The sequence below is a fragment of the Schistocerca cancellata genome, chromosome 3 (genome assembly GCF_023864275.1).
Source record: "Schistocerca cancellata isolate TAMUIC-IGC-003103 chromosome 3, iqSchCanc2.1, whole genome shotgun sequence".
In the NCBI taxonomy this organism is placed as follows: domain Eukaryota; kingdom Metazoa; phylum Arthropoda; class Insecta; order Orthoptera; family Acrididae; genus Schistocerca; species Schistocerca cancellata.
In genome coordinates this window covers 495,050,354-495,073,004 of record NC_064628.1, presented here as the reverse complement: position 1 = coordinate 495,073,004, position 22,651 = coordinate 495,050,354, and the positions used below count along the sequence as shown (strand labels likewise).

General features: G+C 38.4%; 1 protein-coding gene across 4 annotated transcripts in view; it reads right to left on the bottom strand.

Moving 5' to 3' along the window:
- The window catches only part of LOC126175265 (uncharacterized), a 247,585-nt gene extending 225,548 nt beyond the window's left edge, over positions 1–22,037 (bottom strand). The window contains exon 1 of one of the 4 annotated variants that reach the window (XM_049921911.1): positions 19,154–22,037. Coding sequence is in view for 1 of the 4 variants with exons in the window: in XM_049921913.1 (XP_049777870.1) it covers positions 18,908–18,913 (6 nt within the window). In the remaining 3 variants the exon portion in view is untranslated. Of the gene's footprint in view, positions 1–6,896; positions 6,916–18,907; positions 19,061–19,153 lie in introns of those variants that run through there. The other 3 variants (XM_049921910.1, XM_049921913.1, XM_049921912.1) reach the window with 3 other exon arrangements.
- Between the last annotated feature and the right edge of the window lie 614 nt (positions 22,038–22,651).

Sequence of the window (22,651 nt, the reverse complement as noted above, 5' to 3'; positions counted from 1 at the left end):
TACTGTGTGACCTTCCCCTCTCCACCATTCCTTTTAACTGCATCCTTAAACTGTCACAAATTCAAACAACTCAATGGCAGTGGATTAGCTGTTTACTACAGATATGTTGTTTTACACTGCCATTAAATGTTGTATATAAGGTCAGACAAAAAAGAAACCATGGCAGCTAATTTGCACACTTATCAGTTTGTTCGGTTAGTGGTGGTAACCTTCAAGGTAGGTCTCATCTGACTCTGCACATTTGTAATTGTGCCAGCCACTGCTCAAAATACTTTTGTAATTTTGTTTTCTGTGGAGCTAAGCAGGAAACCATTTTTGCCTTCCAGAAGAGTGCTAGAACATGCCTGTAATAAACTGCTTATTCACTGTAACTGAGCTGACTGCTTTTGATGAAACTGCTTGCCGCGTGAAAACACAGTTCAGTATAGTATAATAGTTGTGTAACATCCAGTTTGTTGATAACAGAAAGTTTAATTCTTTTTTGACAGATCTTGGACATTATGTTTTTGGCATTTTTTGCATCAAACATTACTACACACAGGAGAAGAGGAGAGAAAAGAGGGAGTAGCTGAGGAAACGGGATTATTCAGGGACTAAATATGCTTATTTCTTCAATTTTCTAGATGTAAAATACCAGAACTCTTGTCAGTGAATGAGGCTGTTTTGATTTGTATTCCCTTTTTCACAATAGTTCACAGTTTAGAAAAAAAATGGGCACACTTAACAGCACAAACTGAACTATTTGAAATTATCGTAGATCACAAGTTCATTTTACATTGTGATCAATTATAAAAGTGTATATGACTTGAAGTAACTTTTCTACAACTGAAACATGTCATCACTATTTAACTATGTGCTGCAGAGTAATGGAATAAATTGAAGGAAGGATTTGAAGAGAGTTAGGGTCATTTGTTTTGGGTGAATTCATTGAAGCAACATACCGTTCCCAACACTCCCATTTCTGCTGTTTGATTAAATAACATGTTTTTCATTTATATAACTAAGATTATTCACAGAAGGGTGTCCCCTTACTCCTTGGAAATACCTGTGCGTTAAAGGTGACTACTCGCCGAAAAGCGGAGTTCAGTCATCAATAGACACAGACAACAGGAAAGAAGACTTGCTACCTTCCTGAGTAAATCTTTTATAAGCTAGAGCAAATATCTCTCTCTCTCTCTCTCTCTCTCTCTCTCTCTCTCTCTCTCTCTCTCTCTCTCTCCCCCCCCCCCACACACACTTCAAACCTATGCCCCTGCACGGTGCCAGTGCTTCATTTTGGCCTCATTGTGGGAAGGCCATGGGCATGGGCATGAGAGATGCTGCTATGTAGGGAGGTGACATCAATAGTGACGAGTAGGGATCCAGGAGGTAAAGGCGTGGGAATGCTTGAGAGTCAGTGAATGAAGTACACCATCCAACTGTAAACATCCACTTCCCCCTCCTGTCAAACCAACTAAGAACACCAATCTCTCAGCAGAGGAAATGACAGCCATCCACTACCTCAAAATATAATCTAAAATGATCATCCTCCCTCCATTCAAAGGCTGCACCACTGGCATGATGATCGCAGCAACTACCTGAAAAAAGGTTCCGTCAACTATCTTAACTCGACAGCTACAAACTCTGCCATAGTGATCCCATCCCAGGTGGCCGACATAACTACAATCTCTACTAAAATCCATAGGCCCTTCCCAGAACTTCTCACCTGAATTAATCTACCTCCTCCCAGCCACAACACCCTGCACCTTACCGTCCATGTGATCCCAAACATCCACAAACACAACAACCATTTATGCTCCATAGTAGCTGGCTACTGAGCTTCCACTGAAAGAATTTCTGCTCTTCTTGATCAACACCTCCAATCAATTGCCCGAGACCTAGTCTCTCACATCAAAGACACTAACTTCATCCTTCACTGCCTCTCCACCATTCCCATCTCTTTACCGCCTGGATACCCCCTCATCACTGTTGATGCTACCTCCCTACACACCAACATTCCTCATGCCCATGACCTTGCCACTACCAAATAGTACCTTTCCCAACATCCTTCAGACTCCAAACCACCATCGCATTTCTTATACACCTTACCACCTATATCCTAATCCACATCCACTTTTCCTTTGAAGGAAAGGTATACAAACAAATTCATGTCACAGCCATGGGCAGCCAAAGGGCACCCTTCTATACCTACCTGTTTATAGTCCAACAGGAAACATTCTTAGCCTCCAAAACCTCCCAACACCTAGCCTGGTTCACGTACATTAATGATACCTTCATGACTGGATTCCAAGCCAAGACTTTCTATCCTTATTCCTTCACAACCACAACACCACCTCTCCCATCCACTCCACATGAACCTTCTCTGCCTAACATGCCACATTCTTGGACATTGACATCCACCTCTCTCATGGCTACACACACACACACACACACACACACACACACACACACACACACACACACGCACGCGCGCGCGCAAAAAAAATCACTCCCATACAACCAGGTCACCCTCTGATGACTTACTGTATTTTACGGACTATAAGATACATTTTCTTCTTCAAAAATTGCCTCAAAAATTCAGGGGCATCTTATACTCAAAAGTAAATGTCCCGTGTTTGACTTAAAATTCCCGCCAGTCTTGAAAATGACAATATATTCAATGCTGTGGGAAACCTAATACTGTCTCCCTCCAGTCCCACCAACACAAATGTAGGACACTGTCTAGCAGGCATAGTCCATATCAATTCAGGCAGGCTAGGAAAAACTCTTACTTTCATTGTCTCTGATGTTATTGAATTTAACATATGTTAAAATGAAGGACTAAATAAGGAACACCTATTGTTTTTGTTTTATCAAAAATAAAAATAAAAAAATAAAAAATCTGCTCCGAGATACAGCCCTCCAAAGATGACACTGCACATACCATTTTGAAGATGTGAATTTTGGAAAAAAAATATTAAAATGCTGTATCTCTAGAACAGTTCTAGATATTTTGTTTTTTGTTTTTATTTGAAGGATAATTGCTTTATGATTACAAAGAAATCCTCCATTTGGACTTATTTGTCAAAGTTCTTTTACTGTATAATTCTGAATTTTTTTATAATTTATGGAAAAAAGTTAAAAATGCCAATCCATAAAATTTTGATTTTTTTCTGTTGATTAGTACCATATAGTTCTACATTCCCTGAAAAGGAAAGCTTTTACTTTTAGGTTGAACAGGTTTTATAAACAATTGAAATTTTTGCCATACATAAAAACTGTTTTATTGCCACATTATCACATAACGGGATCAAAAAATCAAAACCTAATTTTAGTTTTGAAAGATGAGTAAGAGACTCATTTTTCAAGCATTTTAAATGGTTCCAAAATGTATGAGAAAGGTCCAAAGACTTAAAGGTTTCAATTTATACAGCTTCTGTGCACTGTTTTGTACTGAAATTAGCCAGTCAATGAACTAAAAATGTGTTCCAATGATTCAGTATCTTCCTTTGATATAGAGTGATGCCTTCCTGTTGAACCAATAGGAACTGGAGCACTTACAATCTTCAAAACATTGTCAACAGGAAGTGAACACTGATGGCATTGTTGCTGTCCTTCAGCTGGAATTTCGTTTAACTCATAACTGGTGTCTATAATCTCTGCAATCTACCAATCACAGTCTCTCTCTCTCTCTCTCTCTCTCTCTCTCTCTCTCTCTCCCGCCCCCCCCCCCCCCCCAAACACACACACACACACACACACACACACACACACACACACACACACACACACACACACACACACACACACACACACACCTTCTCAGGTTGTGAATCTGCTTCCGAGATGCTGGCCGAACGAACAAAATTTCTTCTTTCTTGCTCTTTACAGTGCTTGCAAGATGAGTTCGTCCATCACTGAGTCCAAAAATTTGTCTTCTGAATTCCTTACACTAGAATAGATTGTTTGGACCATTCTTATTTTTTCTGCTCAAGGAATTCTTCGATTTCCTCTTTGGACAAAAGAATAAGAGCTGTGGATGTATGAGATTTAATGAATCTCATAAAATCCTCAGCATTCTGAATCGCAGCTGTATTTGGTCTTTAAAGATTATGTTTTGAAACATGGTGCTTCAGCAGGCCGCCTACTCCATGACAAGGCCCCTTCCCGTGACCAGTAGCACTGTATGCCCAGTCAACTGGCACAAGTGACTTACACAATTCAAACAGCTGGTAACAATTTTTAAAATGACTAGGAGCACCATCAGTAATAATGACGATCTTCTCTGCCCCTGTTTGCAGCTGAAGAATTTTGTGCACTAGCAAAGCATGTGCCAAGTCATGTTCTGTGTCATCACTTATAACTGCAACACTTGTTGTCTTGTTTTGAAAATATGTCACTCCTGTAAAAACTGAAACCTGGTCATTATGCCAACGATACCCTTGTAATTCTTGTGTTAGTATTACAGACCAGTCCTCAGCAAAATCACAGTGAAGCACTAAACATAGTTCTTCAGTCTGTACACACCCTTTCACTTCTGCAATGTGTTGTTATTGCAACTTATTTAGATGCTGGTGTGTTACTGCTTTCACTGAACATTTACTAAGGTCATCAATGAAACTGTCAAAGGCAATGGTTTTCTTAATTCGTTTATTTTCCTCCCATGTCACACATGTAATTTCTGCTTCATTGTCCAGGCTAAGTGTCTGTAACGAAAGTCCTCCCTTTCCAGGGCAGTCACTATATTATTGAAACAAACAAGTCTCTCGCTTTACTTCACAGACTCTAATGACTTCACATGCCCAACCAAGGGGTCATATGACACATACTCCAGCAAGTTCTTCAAAGTTACCACACAAAGATCAAAATTCGCACAGTATACACGTAAACTGACATATCTAGGTGGGTGTGGAACCACCCACTTAGGTCGTAGTGCATAAAATTTTGATCTTCCAATATGTGAAGTTGTATAGTTGCTCTTATAAATAGCAAAAGTTTCTTTGATACCGCGAGTCATGTATGTCTTCACTTTCACAACTTTTTCCACCTTCAACTATTAGAGTCATACTGGCTTTTTTGTATGCACTCTGGTGTGAACAGTCCCATTTATCTTCCAGATAAAATGGCTGCACTATTTGAACTTTAGCTAATTCTACACGATGACCATAATAGGGATCTAGTCTTCCAAAGACTCCTTTCACAGACCTCACATTTCTTTATTTGTCTACCATGTACTTTGATACTGATGGAATTTGGTTCAAAACTGTTTTCTTTGAAAATGTCTCTGGAATAATAGTTAAAACTTGCACCTTTTCACTGGAGGATGCACAATATTCAACAGTTTAATTGATATTTGTGAAAAATTCCTGGCAAGAGGTGCAAGAGTGCTTTGGTTCATTTTCTTCTGAAGACGGAATTTCTACTTTGAAGAGTGTGGTCAGTTTTGCTGTAGTGTATTCATCCATAGCTTTAGTAATTTCTCTACACTTTCTTGATGAATAGAGCTTATGACTCGACTTCACTGACCATGGTTTCTCAACAGGACTAATACCTACCTCTGTAGTTGATTGATCAGGATATTTAATTCTCCCTCTATTGATGCAAAATCTGCATCATCTGCACCATGGTAGGTTTCACCTTGTTCAGATACTGTCATTGTTGTTATTCTGTCAAAACATTTAGAACACAAAAAGTCGTCACTGGAAACATCTTCACTTTGAAACAGTCTTCAAATGAGAGTGCTGATTCTCAACCTGAAAGTAGTCTGTTTTTTTGTTTGTCTTTTATATCACTATTTTATGGATATGCAAATAGTCAGCACACTTCACTCTTCTGTGGCCCCAGTAGCAAGACATTTCAAACAGTCCTTTTCACAAAACAACTACAACTGTGTCAACTGACAAATCCTTCACAAAAACACAGAACTCGCTGGATGGTCTCAAATTTCTTACACACCTCTTCAGTAAACAAATTAGCACTGATCAATTACAATACAGAAACATGCAATGAACGACCACAATAAAGAAACTAACAAGAAATTACAACAAAGCTTAAGAAATATCTGCAGCACTGAAAGTGAAAAGCAGTAACTGCAACAAAGAAAGTGATAAGCAGTAACTGCAACAAAGAAAGTGATAAGAAGTAACTGCAACAAAGAAAGTGATAAGAAGTAACTGCAACAAAGACAATAGAAATAAACAATGTAACAAAGAAATTAGTACAAAACAACTTCAGTAAATACATACAATACTCTTGAAAGTTTCAAAAAATATTTTTTTTTAAATGAAATCTGCCCAACTTAAATGTGGAAGCTCTCCTTTAAAGAGAATATAGCACTACATGGTATTAATCGACAGAAAACAAAAAAATCTAACTTTTCTGGATTAGCATTGTTAAAAGAAAAAATCTGTAAAATATTAAAAATTTCAAAATAAAAGAACTTTGACAGATAAGTTCAAACTAAGGATACCAATGTAATCATAAAACAATTATCTTTTAAATAAAAAAAAACTAACAAAATATCTAGAACTATTACAGAGATACAGCATTTTAATAATTTTTCCGAAGTTCACATCTTCAAAGTGGTGTTCGCAGTGCCATCTTTGGAGGCTTGCATTCAGGGCACGAATTTTTTTGGAGAAAATGAAATACCTGTTTCTTACTTACTCCTGAATTTTAACATATGCTAAATTCAATAACATCCGAGACTAAGAAGTAATACAAATTACCCGAGTATATGATGCATCATTGCAGTCTACGGGGCTGGTGAACTCTAATTGAAAGTGATTTGTATTGTCAGTAACAGTACAATATTTTTGTTAGTAGCTAGTTTTGTAATGGAAAAAATTAAAGGTATTCATATGATGCGGGCTATACACTGGAAGTAATAGCATACGCAGAAGAATATGTAAACAGACCAGCTGAGAAGCATTTCATCCCTCCACCACCAGAAAAACCACTCGCAACTGGTGGGCTAGTAAAGAAGAACTGAAAAAAAATAAGTAAGACTTAATGTGCAAATAAAGAACTGAAAGCATAATGGCCAAAACTAGATTATGTACTGAAATGGATTCAAGGACATTGTCAAGACGGCATTGAAATTAATACAAAAATGATTCAAATACATGCTCTCAAGCTAGCTCTACAGTGGAACTTAACAGACTAAGGGTGGAGTTGGTTGTGCTACAAGTTTGTGAAGCCTCATGGACTTGGCGTGTGAATCAAAATCAAAATACCTCACAAAATGCTACAAGAGTATGAAGAGAAAATATCTTTCCATCACTTTATTATTCAACATCAAAAGAAAATCAATGTGGAAATAAGCCAAGTGGCGAATATGGACAAAACTCCTCTGACATTTGATGTGCTGAGTAACAGAGCTCTTGCCATCAAAGGAGCTAAAACTGTAAATACAAAAACAAGTGGACATAAAAAAGTACTATGCTGTTGTTCTTTCATGCTGTGCTGATGGCACTAAACTTAAGCCAATGATCATATTCAAGTGCAATTTAATGTCAAAACCTTCTGAAATACCGCCAAGTGATTGTGTTCACATACATGACAAGAGTTGGATGGACGAGACTGGTATGAAATTATGGATTAACAGAGTATGGGAGAGAAAGAAAGGTGCTTTACTGAAGAAGAGATGTCTTCTTGTGCTAGATTAGTTTAGTAGGCAGTCATCTGAAAAATTCTGTGAATGATGAATTGAGACAGGGAAATACAGAGCTTGCTGTTATTCCGGGACGACTTTCTTCACAACTGTAAGCTCTTGATGTATCAATAAATAAACCATTTGAAGTGTATACGAGAGAGGTTTTGCACAAATGGATGATGGATAAAACCCAAAATGAATTCAAACTAAAGGGAGCTTTCAAACGACCTACAGTCAAACGTGTGTCAGTGAATAAAACAGTCGTGGTCTAAGAGTGACAGAAGAAATTGTCATTAAATCTTTCACGGCATAAGCAGCACTCTCAATGGCAGTGAAGAAGAAGAAGAAGAAGTAGTAGTAGTAGTAGTAGTAGTAGTAGTAGTACAGATGACAATTTTCAGGGATTTTAAAAGTCAGTTCAAAAATATTTTTTAATCTCACTTTGCAGTCTAAAAAGTAGTTGTTTTTTTTTTTTTTTTCCTGCTTAAATATTACGGTGTGTCTCTATGGTGATGCATTGATGAGGACTCCTTTGCTGAGCTGAGGTCTTGAAAAGGCCTTCACAGGCAGGCAACCCCCCTCCACCCCCAACCTCCTCTGAAACCTAGTATGCAAACAGGTATCCCATGTCATATCTCCCCCTCTTCCCCCCCCCCCCCAATCCTCCTACCATCCCCAAGAAGTAACTACAAAGAAGTATCCCCCCACCCCTTATTTCTCATTATCACTCTGAACTGGAGGAACTGAACAATATCCTTTGTCAGAACTTGGATTCTCTCTCATCATGCCCAGAAATGAGGCACATTCTACCAAAGATCATTCCCACCCCTCCTAAAGTGGTGGGCCATCACCCACCCAACACCCTAGCCCATCCCTATGCCACTTCCAATCCCAACCCCTTGCCACAGGAATCTACCCATCCTGTAGTTCTTACTCCAGTTCTGTCACAAGTTTATCCTACCCCAATCAGTGGCTGGGCCACCTGTGAAAGCAGCCGTGTCATATAGCAACTCTGTTGCAAACACTGCACTGCTTTTTATGCATGAATGTTGACCAGTTGTCCATCAGGATGACTAGTGACTGCCAAACTCTCACCAAGAGCAACGTTGAACACCTGGTGACAAAATATGCCAAGTTTCACTGGTTGCTTCACAACCTGGTCCATCTGGATTCTTCCCTCCAACATCTTCTCTGAACTACGCAGATAAGAGTTATTCTCACAACACATCCTTCACTCCCGTAGTTGTTCTGGCCTCAGTCTCTGGTAATCCGTTGTCTCCACTCTGTCTCCTGAAAGTCTACCCTCCCTCCATCCATCCTGAAACTGCCTCACAATTCATGTCCTCACATCATCTTCAGTGTGTGCCTCTTCCCACCAGCTCTGACAATCAGCACATCACTTGCCTAGCTCATGTACCTAACTCCCCTACCCGCCGCATCAATATTTGGGAAACTTGGTTCCTCCCTCCAAGCCACTGGCCGACCCAACCCCCAATCCCTCTCCCTGCCTCCCATCTCCCCCCCCCCCCCCTCTATATGCACTCTGTGTGACACAAGCCCCACGACAACCTATTCCACCTGCTGAAATGCAGCACTGGTGTGTGTGTGTGTGTGTGTGTGTGTGTGTGTGTGTGTGTGTGTGTGTGTGTGTGTGTGTGTGTGTGTGTGTGTGTCTCTAACAAATTTATTTTTGTTTTGAGTTTGCTTCTAGATAGCTCAACTCGCCTACTTTTTGGTGAATGGTCTCCTTTAATCCAAAAATGTTTACATTCTACCAGAACTTTACTATAAAATTTATCCCTAACTCGTGTCAGGCTCTTCCCCTGTTTCTGATGGCCTCAGCTCATTTTTGAGACCATCATGGCATACACTTGTGTACTGATGGTCTGGAGGACTAGGGTATTGTTATGGGCTACATGGATAATCACATTAGTTGTTTCTTGCACTATCTCATCAATGTCCTTTTCTTGAGATACTGTGACAATGGCTTCAGAGGAGCTTGCCAATTGGGTTTTGTGTGGACCCCCTTAGTAGACCACCAGTGGGCCTCAAATTTGGTATCAATAAAATGGCTGTGTAAAGATATCATGCAAATCACTGGACATTTCACAGTATCAGAGATGAGAGTCTAGCCCTGCGGAGGATTAAATCAATTGCAATAAATGTGACATAGGTACTGCTAAAGTGCAGTGGGGTTACTTTATTCTTTAGTCAAACGCTAAAAAGCACAAGATGCCACTGAATTAGTTGACCTCTACAGTTTGTATTCTCACTGACACACACACACACACAATAATGGGCACTGAAACCACCCAGCAGGATAAAGGGGATGGGTAACTGATGCAATAGTTCTCCCATCTCTTAAGTTGCAAACCATTGCCAAGGTAGATGGCTTTGCATTCTAATGGCCACAACCTCTAGTGTGGTGGTCAGCAGTAACTGTTCACTGAAAACTGACAGTGCACCAATCTGAAAATACTTCCTGAAACCACCATTGCAATAGTTTGGTAGTTCCTAAAAATGTTGTAGTTTCTGTCTGCTGGCAGGTGATTTTCCAATAATCACAATTCCTCCTGTGGAATACATATAATGGAGAAGAGGGACATCAACTGTGAGTTCAGCTAGGTTGTGATAACAGTCTTAACAGTTCCATGGCATTATCAGTATAAGAGAAAGTGTTGGGGGCAACAAACATCATAGGTGGTCTGTTTATATCGCTGCTCCTTCTTCAGCTTCTTGTACAACTTGTGTAATAACCATGTCTACAGGTAATACATCTGTAGGGGTAGATTCAAGATCAAGTGCACCATTAATGCAAATTTTGTTTACATCTTTTCTTTTTCCTTCTCTTCCTTTATTCTTTAGAAGATCTTAACTATTGTGGAGGCTTGTCTGGTTGAACAACCGGGTAAGAGGATGAATGGATCATTATACATACTGATGCACTTGCTCCTTTCCTTCAATGATAATTATTTGTGTGTGGGATCAGTTAAAATCCAGGACGACAATGTTCTGCAGAGCATCCATCTCTCCAGCAACTCCAGAGATGGAGGGTCACCACCTAAATCAGCTGGGGAGTACCCAATCATGCAGTATGGGTAGTGTTTAAGGGAGTTGGTAACTTCTTCCTCGAATGGTTTCATGATTTATAAAATAGTCATGACTTAACAGAGAACTGATACCATATCCACTGCATAAGCCGTTCATATGGCCTTCGTAGTTTGATAAGTTGTTAAAGGAGAGGTCTTTTATTCCCATAGTTCCTTCTCCTAAAAATAAAATAAAAATTTGGGCAAACCTGTGTTCTGGAAGGTGATGGCTCTGGACAGCTTGGTACAAAAGAGATTGTTCACAAGGGCAGTGACTGAGGAGTTTTGCTACAATTTACATACACAGTTTCTGAAGTATAGTGGGATGATGTGTAATCGAGACAAAAATCAGAAGAACCTTATGGGTGGTGGAAAGCAATCTGAAGAGTTTGTCCACACACAGAGCACCCTCTCCTTCAGCATAACAATGCCAGTCCATACACAAGTGCTGCGAAATCTGCCACAATCTGACACCTTGAGATTACTGTCATCAATCACCGTCCACACAGTCCTGACTCGGTACTATCCTATTTTCAACTGTTTCCAAAACTTAAATAACTTCGAGGTCTTCTCTTTGATAAGGATGAAGCAGTGCAAGCAAAGTTGAGGTTGCGGCTCCATCAATAAAGGCAGTCATTCTGCAGTGACAGTGTCAACAAACTGGACTCTCATTAAGGGAAATGTATTTTTCACCATACTAACTTAAGTTGAGAAATAAATATGCAGACATGAAGAATAAAGATGTAGAACATTAATAACACTTATTTTATTTAAAAAGCGTTAAGAGTTTTCACATAAAAAACTTGAAGGCCTTACTTTTCAGTATGCCCTAATTTTTAACTAGGCATGGAATGTATACAAAACAGACAGGTTAGATGTCATGTGCTGATTACACTTAAAAAGAAAAAGAAAAATTAGTATTCCTATCAAGGTCAAAACCACACACACACACACACACACACACACACACACACACACACACACACACACACACACAGTGAAATTGTGGACTTTGTAGCTACAAACAGGCTTGACCCTACTGTCTGTGTCACTATAGTGACAAGGACTAGTGATCATGATGATTCTGTAGCAGTGGTTACTCAAGTTAATAAATGCACCGCAAAAGCTAGGAAAGTTTTTATGCTGGAAATTGTGGATAAGCAATTGTTAGCATCCTCCTTAGGCAGTAAACAGATTAGTTGCCAAGGGCTTAAATCACAAAAGGTCCGAGTTCCGGCCTGGGAAATGGTATTAAACGAACAAGTAGTTCAACAACAACATACAATACCCTGGTGAGTAAAATATTCATTCATTAATCAGATGTGTTCACAAAGGGTCACACTGTAGATTGAGGAGAAGAGACAGAAAAGTTATTTCACCATATTGTCTAATAAATTGAGTGTCTATTAAATTGGCAGCTGAAGGTGACTGATAAGGGAAGGGGAAATAAGGAAGTGTCCGATTCCACCCCTCTGCTTTGACCTATGACGTCACCAATATGACTGAAATGGCTATTTTAAGCATCTCCAATATGGTGTCTATGATATCACTACATACACATGCCAACAAACATGAAAATATGTATAAATAAAACAGTTGTTATTGAACTTGAAATAAACAAGCGGTTACCGTTTGAAAGTGAACATAAATGCTTTTATTAACACCTACAGAATGAATGTAACACAAGGATAGGTAAAACATAACCATGTAATAGGAATGTCTATAAAAGCATAAATTCCAACACCCCCGCTAAAAGTGATGTCTCTCAGTACTTCATTCTCTGAGTCCAGATTCTTGTGTTAGTTACTGATGTCTGGTTCTTGGCAGTGGCTTTGTCATCATATCTGAAAGCATTGCATTTGTGGAAATTTGCTCCACTGTGATTTCTCCTGTATCTATCTTTACTCTGATGAAATGATGCCTGGTGTCAATGTGTTTAGTGCAACCTTTGTATCCACTTGTCTTTGACAGATCAGCTGCACCTTTGTTGTCGCAAAACAATCTTATTGGGCCCTCTTTTGGGAAAAGGGATCTCTCTCTTTGCAGACGTTGCAGCCAAAGTGCTTCCTGACATGCAGAAGTTAAAGCCATATATTCTGCTTCTGTCGTCGAGAGAGCTACTGTTGGTTGTTTTTTACTATGTCATGATATTGCTGCACCTTGTAACAAATAAAAAACCAGTGGTTGATTTTCTGTCTCCTATGTCCCAGCATCCAGTCAGCATCAGTGTAACCTGTAATGTCATGACTTTCCTTGGAAAATTGTAGCTTGAAGTCTTTATTTCCCTTTATATACCTTAGGATTCGCTTTACAGCTTGCCAGTTGGATATTCCAGGGTTATTATTAAACTGACTCGCAACTCCAATTGTGTACCTAGTGTACCTAGTTGTGCATACATTAAGCTACCTATGGCTTCTTTATATGGGACTTTATGGCATCTCTTTTTCTCTCTCTCTGTTTTTGGGCTAATTTCACGAGTTAATACTTAGTTATTGTCAAGCAGAGTGGATACTGGATTACTGTATTCCATTTATACTTCCGTAAAATCTGATTTATATAATGAGTCTGATCCAACCATAAAAGTCCAAGCTTATGATCTCTTGTCACTCGGATCCTTACACAATTGGATACTTCTCCAAGGTCCTTTAAGTTGTTCCTTTAGTTGTTCTTTAAATGCAATTTTCTGTTGCATATTGTTACAAAATATCAGCATGCCATCTACATAAATAACTACAATTAATATATCGATTCCTTGGTTTCTGTGATAAACACATGGATCAGTGTTGGACCTGCTGAAATTTAGACTTAGTAGAACTTTGTCCAGTTTGATATTACAACATCGACTTCCCTGTTTAAGTCTGTACACTGCTTTCTTGAGTCTTAATACCTTCATGTTTGACAGTTTTTGTCACATAGTCAACTGTGGGAATTTTAACATAAATTTCTTCTTTTAAATCACCTTGCAAAAAAGCTGGCACCACATCACAATGATCAATGCTCAAGTCATATTTATCAGCTAGACTAAAATATCTGAGTGAATTGTATGATATCACTGGTGAGTATGTTTCTCCATAGTCTAAACCTTTAACTTGTGAACATCCCTTTACTACAAGTCGAGCTTTATGGCTAATTATCTGTCCTTGTCAGTCTCATTTTATCTTAAAGACCCACCTAGCATCAATCACTTTTTTGCCTTGAGGCAGAATAGCTGATTCCCAAATTTTCTTTTCCGCATGCAACTTCAATTCTTCTTCTATTGCTTGAAACCATTTCTCTGAATCCTTGGATTGCAAAGCTTCTTCCAAAGTTAATGGCTCTGATTCTTGTGAATCTTCTTTAGTACAATAGGTCACATAATCATCCACCTGCTTTGGTATAGGTATTCTGGAAGATCTTCTGACAAGGGAACCTCCCCATCACACCCCCTCAGATTTAGTTATAAGTTAGCACAGTGGATAGGCCTTGAGAAACTGAACACAGATCAATCAAGAAAACAGGAAGAAGTTGTGTGGAACTATGAAAAAAATAAGCAAATTATACGAACTGAGTAGTCCATGCGCAAGATAGGCAACATCAAGGATAGTCTGAGCTCAGGAGCACCATGGTCCCGTGGTTAGCGTGAGCAGCTGCGGAACGAGAGGTCCTTGGTTCAAGTCTTCCCTCGAGTGAAAAGTTTACTTCCTTTATTTTCGCAAAGTTATGATCTGTTCGTTCGTTCACTGGCATCTCTGTTCACTGTAATAAGTTTAGTGTATGTGTTCTGCAACTGCACTGCAAAACCGTGCGATTAGTAGACGAAAGAACATGCCTCTCCAATGGGAACTGAAAACATTTGATTGCAAGGTCATAGGTCAACCGATTCCTCCCCAGGAAAATACGTCTGATATATTCTATACGACACCGGTGACGGCATGTGCGTAACATGACAGGAATATGTTGTCGACCCACCTAACTTTTACACTTGGCAAATGGGTAAAAAGATTATTCTACCTTGCCCGATTTAGGTTTTCTTGTGGATGTGATAATCACTCCCAAAAAAGTGATCGCATCGTACCTTCTACGCATGTAACGCATGGAGTGTAGACGGCTCCTTTATATCTGATGCCATTAGCCAAACCGTTTCGTACTTTTTCCATCACATCTGAGTGTAGGTGGCCTATCTTCTGTGCCATAGATTCACATCAACAATAGACATGGATGCATATTTTGTTTCTGCACTGCGATCACTGGGTTGGTCCAGCCTACACATTCTGTTGATTAACAATGCTGTAGCTATCAATTTCTTCTCTGTATCTCGAATGCGACAGCCTCTACTGTCACAAATGACTGAGTGACCCTGTTGCACTATTTTGCTTACGGAAAGTAAATTTGTACTCAGCTGAGAAACAAAGTACATCCGTCACATTAATATTTATTTTCTCTCGGCCTGCCACAGCTTTAATATGCGTGCAACCTGTCCCTTTAAGAGGTAAATTTTCATTGATGACTACAACCAATTGTGAACTGGGAACTGACGCTACAAAATTTAAATCATATGGATGGTTTGACATGTGAGCTGATGCACCAGAAGCCACAAACCACTCTCTGTGTACAGCTTTAGTTGACAGTGGCATCACGAAGAATTTCTTGTAACTGGTTTCTTTAATTACTGGTTTTTCACTTGCCTTGTTTCTACTGCAACAATTTTTCGCTGTGTGTCCATACTTGTTGCAGATGTACCATTTCAGACCTTTGGGATTGTGGGGTCGACAGAAGCGTCCGATCCCACGCGTCGGCTTTGACCCATGACGTAAGGGTGTTGTCGTGTGTGACGTCATGACGGCGCGGAGTTTGGTTTGAGTGTGGCTGTCTCCAGTTCTGTTTTATCTTATTTTATTTACTTTTCTGATCTGATCGTTCTATCTCGTGAGATTTTTTTTATTTAAAAACACTTATTACTTATTTTAATTATCTGTTTCCTCGAATTTCTGTTTTAGTTTATTATATTTATCTTTCTGATCTGTTCGTTCTATCCCGTGAGATTTTTTTTTTTTAAAAGACAAAAAACACTAATCAGGTACTGAAGCATCTTTATCTTCTATGGGTTGCAGGGGTTACGACCCCTGGGGAGGTGGGTGGGTATTCATGCATGGCTGTCTTCACTTACACGTTGTAGCTACGCAAGGCGTCTAAATTTGTTTATATTTAGTTTGCCCCCCACCCAAAACACCCCATTTCCCGCACTTGTCCCGTTAGTGTCATTAGGCTTCTTGTGGAAAGTGTGTGTGTGTGTGTGTGTGTGTGTGTGTGTGTGTGTGTGTGTGTGTGTGTTTTTGTTTCCGCCATATTTGTGACGTCATGGGTCAAAGCAGACGGGTGGGATCGGACGCTTCCGTATTTCCGGGATTGTGGTGTGAGCTGATTCGCTTGTATTTTTTTATTCACTTGGAGAGCCACATGGTTAACATATGAGTAGCCACACGCTTCATCCTTTACTTCCTGTAGCAATTTGTTTTTAATGGAATCACCCATTATTGGCATGTTGGAGTTCTCTAAACCCATTATCATTAGACTGTACTCATTAGGCAGCCCAGCTAACAAGATACATCCTACCCACTCGCCTTTCACTTCAAAGTTAAGATCATTCAATTTATTTGATGTTGAAATTATTCTTGACACATATTCTTCCACAGACACACAGTTCTCGAATCTTGTCATTAAAAGCGTTCTCAACAAGCCTATTCTTCGATAAAGTCCTGAATACCCGTAAGTGTTTTAATTTATCCCACAATTCTTTTGCAGATAACTTGCTCTGCAGATGCACATAAATATTGGGATCAACTGATAAGATTATTTTGGCCGTTGCGGTACTTATATTAACTTCATCTTTGATTTCACCCGTTATATACTGCCACAATTGTTCGTTCTGTAAATAAGTTTTCATTACAAATTGCCATGTATTGTAATTTTCTCTTCCTTTCAGTTTTTCAATTAACGGCAACGAATTAGCACTGACTAAACTCATGATATCGGCATTCTGTATCTGCGACGAAAAAAATGTTTTTATTCGCTTCAAATAAACTGCTGGGTGACTGTGCCTGGGCCCATAACCTGTTGTTATTGAACTTTAAATAAACACACGGTTAAGGTTTGAAAGTGAACATAAATGCTTTTATTAATACGCACAGAATGAATGTAACACAAGGATAGGCAAAACACAACCATGTTAATAGGAACGTCTATAAAAGCATCCGTAGCAACTGCAGCAAAGAAATTTGTAGCAGAGGCATCGATTCTAAATTCGAACAAAGACAATAACATCTCCCTCCAAAAATACAATCAAACTAATGAGAGAACTGCAGAAAATTGGGGGTTTTAGGGAGAGAACAAGCTAAATATAACAGAAGAAAAAAAATAAATAAAAAAAATTATATATATGTGTCTGTATATGTGTGGATGGATATGTGTGTGTGTGTGTGTGCGCGCGCGCGCGCGCGCAAGTGTGTACCCGTCCTTTTTTTCCCCCTAAGGTAAGTCTTTCCGCTCCCGGGACTGGAATGACTCCTTACCCTCTCCCTTAAAACCCACATCCTTTCGTCTTTCCCTCTCCTTCCCTCTTTCCTGATGAGGAAACAGTTTGTTGCGAAAGCTTGAATTTTGTGTGTATGTTTGTGTTCGTTTGTGTGTCTGTCAACCTGCCAGCATTTTCATTTGGTAAGTCACATCATCTTTACATTTTTTTTAAAACATCAAAACTGTACTCTGAACAGTTTGAATAGCTTATAGTTCTATTGCAACTAAACATACAAATTAGTTTGAAATGTTATAACAGCATAAAGAGAATATAAACCTGAAAACAGCAACAGTAGTAATCTTCGCACATCACAGTGCACATAACTGAATATGAATGAAAATTTGTGAGTGAAATCTTAAAACATGTTTATAAAAACTACATAAGAAATGATAAGTTTCAGATGTTTCTGTAATAATCATAAAAAGAAAAAAGCTATTAAAAAGGTGGTCTCTGAGTTTAGACCACTATGTTCACACCATAAACTCAGTTAACAATCAAACATTTGCATTCCATTGATGCAATAAGGAAGCCAATAACAAATCTATACCACATTGGAGTAAAGTGAATTTGGAAAATAGCATCCATTCACACTATTCTGTTGTCATTTCCTGACAAAATAAACTGTGGATACAGCTGCACAATTCCTGCTGACCACCACCCGTCAGATCCAATGGATACTTAGTATATTTATGTTAACCACTACAGCTTCTTCAGAAATTTGCATATGAGGGTCAAGTCATACCAAATGTAAACAGAATACTTTTAAGAGTCAACACGACCCCCCCCCCCCACACACACACACGATTTTTGACTGATTCTGGTGGCAGGTGGGAGCTCACAATGGGTAAAAAGTTATATAGTGGACCCCATTGCTTTTTTTGTACTTTATATGCAATATATGTGCACAATGTGTGTACCAATACTTCATTATATAACGTGTTCTCTGGGTAACACAGTATACACAGCCTATCTGTAACTCAGGTTGTTTGACAGTGTGATTCACCTGCCCTACTGCCTCAAGGCTTTTGGGCACACAGCTGAATCACACAACAAGGACTTGTTGAGCAATTAGTTCTACATCTATTTTCTGCCAATCATCTTGATGGCATGTGGAAATAATCACGAAACTTGTAACCATTGTCCTTCCACATCTGAATTAACATGAAGCCTTCATAGATTCTTAAATACAAAGAGATCCTCAAAAGTTTTAGGAGACATTATACAAACTCATGCAAAAGAACAGCTTCCAGTAATTACAGGAATATATCACACTGATTACACCAAACACGTCTGAACTCATAGCAATTAGGAATATTATAATAAGTTACGCCAGGACAAAGATGTCAATAACAAGTCGAAGTTGGTCTAGATTCAGAAATGCGCTACGACGCCGGCCACGTTAAAGCCTACACTGTATTACTGGGTCGTATTCAACTAGATTCGTCAAAATCCCAGTTGCGTGGTAATACATTAAGTACTTTGACAGGTGCAAGTCAACACATGTGTTTTCGAATTACCTTCACATTTTCTCAAGAGGCACTATTGCGATGACCCGTAAATACAAGGACATAAAAAAATGGACACGGTGCTCAGACACTTTGAAATGGCACAAAATGTGTAAAAAATACTTACTTTCATACAACAAATCAGAGAGTGTCAACACTAAACGCGGAACATTAAATATGAGACAATTCATAATCCACCGCCATCGCCATGTCAACTTGGAGTTTGTTGGTCGATATGTAGCAAATTCAATGGATGACACTTGGCAAATGTAAGAATATTTCTTTTTGAAACACTTTCTTGTACATTTGATAATATAATAACAATAATTTTGTAATAGATCTCTGAATAATCGTGTGTAAAATTTATACATACACGTCATGCAATTCGATTCTTTGAAGTACATTGTTTTTCCCACAAATGACATTCAGAGTATTTGCTAGTTTCAGTACACTGATTTTAATAGGCTCATCTAATATAATATGAATTTTTGATTTGATTTTTTTGAGACTTTCTCTTCTACCTAAACGATGATAGAGACCTGAAACTAAACGATGCTTGGGACATATTTGGAATCTTTGGTTTAGTCAAGTGAATAACGTCTGTAATCTGTTCACTGAGGAAGACAGTGTATGTTTAGGATTAGGAGAAAAGTGGAACGAAAACGGTGAAAACTATTAATGCGTGTTACATTATTTACAACATAATAAAAATTATGTATAGTGGATGGAGCGAATAGTAGTATTTACTCACACCTAATTACTACTTAAGTTCGTAAGATGCAGGATTGTAAGTTCTATATAAGAAGCACAAATACTGACTTTGTAGAAAAGCAGCGAAACATATTGAACTTAATAAACGCATTTGATAAGGAGAAACATGAAAAGGAAAAGGAAGATCCTGACAGGAGTTGTGCGGAGTCTATGGAAGTCGACAGCACATGTGAAAGAGTGTCACTAAAGAGGAAAAGATCAGAAACGAAACATTTCAGAGGTAAAGAGAGTATTTTTAAGAAACCAATCGACTTCCCTCCTCGTTTTCGTGTTAGAGATATACCAGATCATCAGAGAAATCCGCACAAATGGGTGAAGTATACTCTCGGGGATGTGTCGCCAGACGATATGACAAATCAGTCTAATACAGCTGCTGCTCTGTCATTTCTTCGAGAGTTGGAAGAAAGGAAACAGAAACAAACTCCAGAAGGTAACAAGGAGGAAGTCAGACGAATCATTTTCAAACCTTCACATCAGGTCGCAAAGAAAGCAAGTGAACAACTGGTAGAAGAAACTTCGAATGCAAGTAGAACGGAGAGTTTAAAGACTTCAGTTTTCAGGAGCTCCAAACTCGTGATGCCAGAATACGTTGTTGGGATGGAAAAGAAAACTAGGCCAAAAAAGATCAAAAAAGACAGTTCTCAATCGACTCTAAGAAAAGTGTCACTTAATCACTTGTATGAAAATGAAGATGAATGAACAGAACATAATGTGTAATTCCTTGTGCATGAATTACGCATTCAGATTGTGTGTGTGTGTGTGTGACATGGATATAGTCAATATGAGTCGTCCTAAGTAGTAGCGATTAACAGATATTTTGAGTAGGTGAAATATGTTAAAGAAATGCTCTTTATGCAGAAGTAAACCTGTATGTAGCGTGTTCAGTCACATATTTTATTTTACCCGTCAAGTTGACAGTTTTGATTTTTGTCTGTATTTTACTTTCCTGTTTGCCTTTGTGTAAAACTTCCTAAAATACTGGTAGCCTATAGTAGTTTATCCTACAGAGTCGCACTACATGTATTGTTTTATAAAAGGCAGTTAATCACTTTAAGTGGCACAGGTAGCTTGTAAGTGTTTCCGAGTCAAAATAGTACAGAAATAATGTTGACTGGAGTTTCTGTTCTTTACCATCAAAAAAGGAATTTTTGCAAAAATTGAGTTAAATATTGCTAGAACACCCGCCATTTTTTCAGTTTATATGTAAATTCAAATGAAAGGTAGCCTAAATCACTGATTTTTTGTACCTGGATTTTAAGCAGACATATAGGCTATCATTGTTTCTCTTGTGTAATGTTACACAACATGTCGCTTAAAAGATAAAATAAAATAAAATAAAATTTGCAACTGCAAACTCGTGATAAGAGTCTGCAGAAACGTGTTAATATGGTTATGAGGCTGTAACTGATTCAGCAGACTCTTACATCAGTTGGCAGCCTATCACATTATAATTCAATGTGTGACAAATTAGTTTAAGTTTGTGCTACGTAAATCTTACAATATAAACTTTGCCTTGATAGCATTTGGTACATGACCTTTTATCTCAAGGGTGCTAAATGGTTTGGTGTAAGGGAATGAAGACCTCCTTTAAAATTGTTTCAGCAATAACGAATGAGATAAGTGGGAGAATAAGGTGAAAATTTGTTTTTCAATGAAACGCACAATCCTTTTTAACTGGGGGACAGTAGTGCAACTTCAAGAATTTTTACATGGCCTTTATAATATCTTATTCATGGTTTGGAGCAACATTAGTTTTTCCTCAGCCCCCTGTACTTTTTTCTTTTTTGTTGTCCATCTTATGGTGAGGAAATGTGTATATGTGGGAAAGCTAGGGATTAAAACTTGTTTTAATTATAGGTATGTAAACTCAGGTCCAGTTTTATGAACTGGTTATTGATATCAGTAAGTTACTTTTTTTGGGAGGTATTACTGTTATTAGTATCATCTTACTACACCTGTTTTTATAGTATTCTGTGAATATTTCATTACATTTTTATGGTCTTTACTTGAAACTTCACACAAAATCTCAAACTTACAATTACAAGCATTCCATTTAAATTAAATATAAGGTGGAAAAGGCTTTGCAATTACTAATACATACCTTGTTGTCATTGTGATGGACACTACCTAGTGGGATGCCTCGGAGCATATCATAATACTTCAGTGCCTAGTGTAAAACCTAAATTTGGAGAGATTTTTGGATCAATCCTTTTGGCAGTCCTGTCATTTGCACTGTGACAATTGAAACTTTCAGAGATTGAGCAGTCATTTGACATGTTTCATATTATGATTCACTTCATAACACTACTGTTAGTTTTGCTGTAAAGTACCAGAAATGTTAGCAAAACTTTACATCTATATTGAGTTTGCATTTTTTCGTACACATCATGTTAGGTAGTCCCAACATATTTTTGGTCAGTGGTTAAGGCAGCTGATAGGTGGTGTACGCCATTACACTACCTTTAGAAGTAGTGTGTGTGTGTGTGTGTGTGTGTGTGTGTGTGTGTGTGTGTGTGTGTGTGTGTGTGTGTGTGTGTGTGTGTGTGTGGGCGCACACACATGAAGAAACTCTCACTTTTGAAAGCAATTTCTCATGATTTGTTAGTGTGTGATGCAACATGTTTACATACTAATTAATTCTGTAACTCAGTTGCTGAACGTGTCATTAAGAGCATACAGAAAGAATGAAAACTGTACTGAACTGCATACTTGTAACTTTGATATTTTTTGATTGGTTTGATAACACTTTCGTCACTTAAGAGTATAATATTTGTATGTGTATGACGAATTGAATAGTGTTTTATTCGAATAAGTAATTAATCTGTTAGCTGTAAACTAGGTCCTGATACCTCGACACCCCCCCCCCCCCCCCCCCCGTTGCATTGAACTACTGAGAAGTATAATTGTAATATTGACAGAGACAGCTTCACTTGATTTATCATTTATGTGTGTGATGAGATACATTGTTAAGAACCTCATAATAATCAGTTGAGTACTTTCTGTTTTATGTTGCATTTTTATTGAGGAGACTTGCTATGTTTATTTTTATGCAAAAGAAATTAATTTCTAGACACTGATGTATGAAATGTATCAGATGTGT